At 36.0% G+C, this 5,000-nt stretch overlaps 1 protein-coding gene and 1 long non-coding RNA gene across 2 annotated transcripts in view; one reads left to right on the plus strand and one right to left on the minus strand.

Moving 5' to 3' along the window:
* LOC136825449 (uncharacterized) overlaps nt 1-195 on the plus strand; it is a 73,514-nt gene extending 73,319 nt beyond the window's left edge. Inside the window, exon 3 of the long non-coding RNA XR_010849344.1 lies at nt 107-195. This is a non-coding gene — a long non-coding RNA (uncharacterized lncRNA). The remainder of the gene's footprint in view (nt 1-106) is intronic.
* Nucleotides 1-1,413, minus strand: part of LOC136825447 (solute carrier family 2, facilitated glucose transporter member 4-like) — a 43,398-nt gene extending 41,985 nt beyond the window's left edge. Inside the window, exon 1 of the mRNA XM_067081918.1 lies at nt 1,127-1,413. Within this exon, the coding sequence (XP_066938019.1) occupies nt 1,127-1,189 (63 nt within the window). The 5' untranslated portion in view covers nt 1,190-1,413. The remainder of the gene's footprint in view (nt 1-1,126) is intronic.
* Between the last annotated feature and the right edge of the window lie 3,587 nt (nt 1,414-5,000).

Below are 5,000 nucleotides of genomic sequence, written 5' to 3' on the forward strand. Positions count from 1 at the left end.
ATTAGATATTCTGGATGCTCAACTTCCCCAGGGCCCAACGTCCAGAATCAACATACAGGTAACGATTGTATTAAAGAGGATACACCCTTCCCATCTTAATTTCCAGACTGATCAGCATTGCTCAGGATAAGCTGGCAAGGTCTTCGTCGGGCCTGTTCCAGAATCTTCATTGATATTCGTGATAAGAGGTAATAGCACACTACAATTATCTACCATCCGTTAGCTTCTGAAACGTTTCTTAGAATTCTTTGAGGTGCTGTACTGCAGACGACTTAACGCAGTGGCTTGCTCTGTTGGTGTCTATATTTAGGGATAAAATGCTTTTTGTCTCTTATTTTATGCTTAGGATTTCGTCTTTCTAGTAAAGGTAGAACTAAGTAGTAATGGCTAGGAAATCGTTGTAGTAACAAGCAAAATTGTAATTTTATCGATTAGAACCCCTTACATGCTCCCATGAATCTGCTGAACAATTTAGGGGAGCGTCAATCGTTTTGCAAAACACGTGAACCAAGAAAACGGACCTACTTATTGACATTTTTTCACGAGGTTGACTCAGAACGTAAATTCTATGGAAACATCGTTCGGCAGCTGTCAGAGGTGAGGTGACTGAGACGAGGAAGTGTGTCACTGATACCTTAAGTCATTTTGAGGTGATAACGAAGTGAAGTTGCAGTGGGGTCGTAGAAGTTTCCCATACCAGAAAATGATTTTTTAGTAAAGCTTTCAGACTCTGTAAAATGAAAACTGTGAAGGCAGGCAAAGAGGAGCGGTTAAGTGGAGCATGCATACATATGTTTGCTTACATGTACAGAATGTTGCTCATTTTGGAAGTAATTTTCCTTCAGTTTTACACACACACACACACACACACACACACATATATATATACATACATATATATATATATATATATATATATATATATATATATATATATATATATATATATATATATATATATATATATATATAAATAATCTAGTTTGTAAACACACACTATTATTTATACGGAATAAGGAATACCTTAGTAACTAATGTACCTTATGCATCTGTAACACATTAAGCCTCAAAGCCATTATGAGTCTTTTCGGGAAACATTTCACTTTGTAAACAAAGATGAGCTTACCTCTTTGTTTTCCTTGGAACTAGAGGCGATCCCTTCCTCTTTTACGGGGACCTTTTCCGTCATTTTCGACGAGAGACCTTACGGGCGTTGTTTCTGTGAAAATAAGTTATATGTTTCCTATAAGGCCCGATGCTCTTAACTGTTTCTAGACGCCTGGTCTGGTGGTTATAGGCACAGTCATCCGAGAACCTCCATAAGCCCAGACACAAGAGTTCCCGGAGCGTTGTGGTGGCACCCGCTTGAGTGAAAGGTCGATGGCTCACTGACATGCGTCTGGCGTGAGTGTCGTCTCGGGGTTTCCTCTTCAGCATTTAAACAGGGTTGCAAGGTGGCACCCTCTGAAATTAGCTGGAGAGTGGTTATATTTTCTCCAGATTGGCTATAATATGGCGCCTTTTTTGAGATGTGTGCTATTAAATCTAAGTACCTACATATCCAGTTAACTTCCGCTGTACGTTTATTAGGGGATTTATTTGTAAAGTAACATTAGTAAGACATAAATGAGTAACTAGATACTTAGCCTGCCTTATTAGTTGTCCACCCAACATAATTTTATTGAGCTAACGAGGCGGGAAAATTTCAAAGGAAAAATTACGATACTGGAAGATGTGCCATTGCATTCTCATGGAGTGCCAGATGGCACGACTTAAAGTTCATTTTCATGTGACATGAGGTATCAGGATAGGCTTTCATTCTGTATTTTTGTTTATTTTTTTTTCTTCAAGTAAGTATTTTTTTAAATATTCTAGTCAATGTGGTTTTTTGTTATTTTTATAAAAAGAAGTTATTTTCACAGTCTTCACAGTAGTCTTTATGGAGATATTTTTAAATATTTGTAAAAGTAAGTTTCATTTTGTCTCGTGTTCCAGAGGTATTGTTATTTATAATTTTTCTCTGCATAAAAGATGAAGAAAATCAGGGCTGAATATCTCGCGAGGAAATGCACCAACTGTTATCTGTTTGTGGGAAGGCACTTCTGTAACTTATGATCTCCTATTTATATTTCACACCACAAGAGGAGAGAATTATTCAAAAGCAGCCTGAGACAGCCCACAAAACTCCTGCTTTTATCATAAAAGTAGCCGCGAGAGGAAGATGGCATTTGACGATTGAGTTAGTTGCCATACGTTTCACGGTATTTTCTTTTTAGCGTATTTAGATTTTCGGTTGATTGTTGAACATTAATTTTCTTTGTTTTTCAGTCTGTTTCAGTTTCTGTCAGGGCTAATTAATGTAAAAGATGCAGAAATATGCTTATGTGCCGCAGGTATAGTTGTTACCTGAAAACGTCTCATGAAATGATGTATAATCCAGCTCTGCATAGGCTAATATGACTGTAAACCGAAAGTGCGTTCTTTTGGTATTTCTTGGGCTCTCACCATTGTTTCATTAACTTTCAAGTAGCGTTTTGTAACCAAGAGAAGGTTGCCACAGAGAGAGAGAGAGAGAGAGAGAGAGAGAGAGAGAGAGAGAGAAGCAAGTAAATTACGTTCAACCTTAATTCACCTGCATAGTTAGCGGTAATCACAATGTATGTCTGCCAGACAGACATGCGGCTCAGGGAATCGATAACTGGACAGATACGCAAAGGCGTGTAGGGTAATTACGTAGTTTATTCTCCTCACCAGTTAATGTTACTGTAAATAACACAGTTGTACTGAGGAGATCTAGAAATGCTGATCATTTTCATATTGAAAGTTTTGATCAGTAGATATCTGTAGGTAATGCAGTCGAAGATCCGTCAGATTTTGTAAGTTTCTTGACGGATAAAACTAAAAACTGAAAACCCTCCTTGTTATGTAAAGGTTTCCTGAAAGGAAGCTAATTTTTTAAAACAGTTTTATTTATTTATTTATTTTTTTGTTTACTATGAAGTTGTCTGAACTGGCTTTCAAACCTATAGCTCTTGTTGAATCACCTCAACATTTGGTCTACTGGAACATAATCTCAATTTTGCAGGCTGCAGGCTGCGTGCTGATGAAGTTCAACTGGGAACATCTGCGTATATAATGTAAACTATATACTGTGGGATGTTCGCTTGTTTCCTTGCTTTATGAAAATGATTTATGTTTACTGTAAATGGCGTTTTATTTAGTTTAATAGGGATATGTGATCACGTTCTTCCAATATTTCCTACTTCGATATTTACCAAATTATCAGCACCCAAAGCTGAATTGGTTTTTGCCTTTTTGTATAACCTGTTATTCACAAGTTTTGCTTCTTTACTGTGCCCTTGTGGTCTAGTGACTGCATAGGTCTACTTGTTTAATGTCAATAAACTTACCCTAACAAACCTTACCATCCAACCTAACTTACATACCAGTAGACATCCAATGCTTGTTTCATTTCTTCCCTTGAAACTCTTGTGCTCTTCTTCTAATGAATAAAGACATTTCCCCGTTGGCGGAGTAGTGCCGTCAGTGCACCTCATGCGGTGCACTGTAGGCATTACTTAAGGTTCTTTGCAGCGTGCCCTCGGCCCCTAGCTGCAGCCCCTTTCATTCCCTTTACTGTACCTCCTTTCATTTTGTCTTTGTTCCTTCTTACTTTCCACTCTCTCCTAACATTTGATTCATAGTGCAACTGCGAGGTTTTCCTCCTGTTAAACCTTTCAAACCTTCTTACTGTCAATTTCCGTTTCAGCGCTGAATGACCTCATAGGTCCCAGCGCTGGGCCTTTGGTCTAAATTCTGTATTCTTTACTATAATAAAGGACATTTGACTTCTCTGCCACCTAAAACTTCCTCTTTTTTTTCCTTTCATTCTCGAAACATTTTTTTTTCTTGCTTTTGTCGTCCATTCGCTCTATGGTCCCTATTCTCGTAATTACGAGAAATTAGGGTGTAATTAAGAAAATGAACATCATTGAAGTCATTGGATATAGAGAATCATTACCTTGTTGTCTGGTTTGTTATATGTAAATTTAAACTTTCCCATCACTATGCTGAAATTTTATCATCCTATATATATCACTTGCTTCAGGTACGTGATTTTTTTTAACCCACTAAAAGACATCTTAGCTTCTCGACCTCCTCACGATTTTGTTTGGATACGCTTTTGGAAAATTGGTTATCTAAAAAAGTGAGGCAATCGAGAAGTTAAGTCTCTGTGGCTTGCTGTTATTATTATTATTATTATTATTATTATTATTATTATTATTATTATTATTATTATTATTATTATTATTATTATTGTGTAATAAAAATCCACAATTATATAGTGTTCGAAAGTCTTGCTTGTTTATTTTACATAGTAATATAGTTTAGAATATAATTGCGGATTTTTATTACACAGGTTGTTTTTCACGAGATTGTGAATTTCTTAGCATTATTATTATTATTATTATTATTATTATTATTATTATTATTATTATTATTATTATTATTATTATTATTATTATTATTATTATTATTATTATGTTCCTTCTTTTCACCCGATCTTCGTGAAATTTGGCAGGAAGGTACCCCATATACCTCTGAATATTTAATTGAAATAATTTTGAGATGGAGTCATTTTCAAAGTCACGAAGTCTCGAAACGACAAAACAACTCAATATCTGATACTGATATCTTTATTATTTCAGAAAGAAAAATTGTTATTTCATTTCACATGTATATGGATATCTAATCATAAACCTTAGAGCAGTGGTTCTCACCCTGGGGGGGGGGAGCAATTTCCAAGGGGACCGCGAGCCCTAGGGAAAAATGAACAATTCTTTAATTATATTCGTTATTCTCGTAACAAAATCGCTAAGAAGCAGTGTCAAGTATCTCACTAATTCATTCCCAAAAGGATAAAAACACCCCTTCTCTTTCTCTTTTTTTTCATTCTTCCTTAAAATCTAGGAGGGAATTTTCCTCCTAGATGCAAAGGG

This window comes from Macrobrachium rosenbergii, chromosome 37 (genome assembly GCF_040412425.1).
Source record: "Macrobrachium rosenbergii isolate ZJJX-2024 chromosome 37, ASM4041242v1, whole genome shotgun sequence".
Lineage (NCBI taxonomy): Eukaryota > Metazoa > Arthropoda > Malacostraca > Decapoda > Palaemonidae > Macrobrachium > Macrobrachium rosenbergii.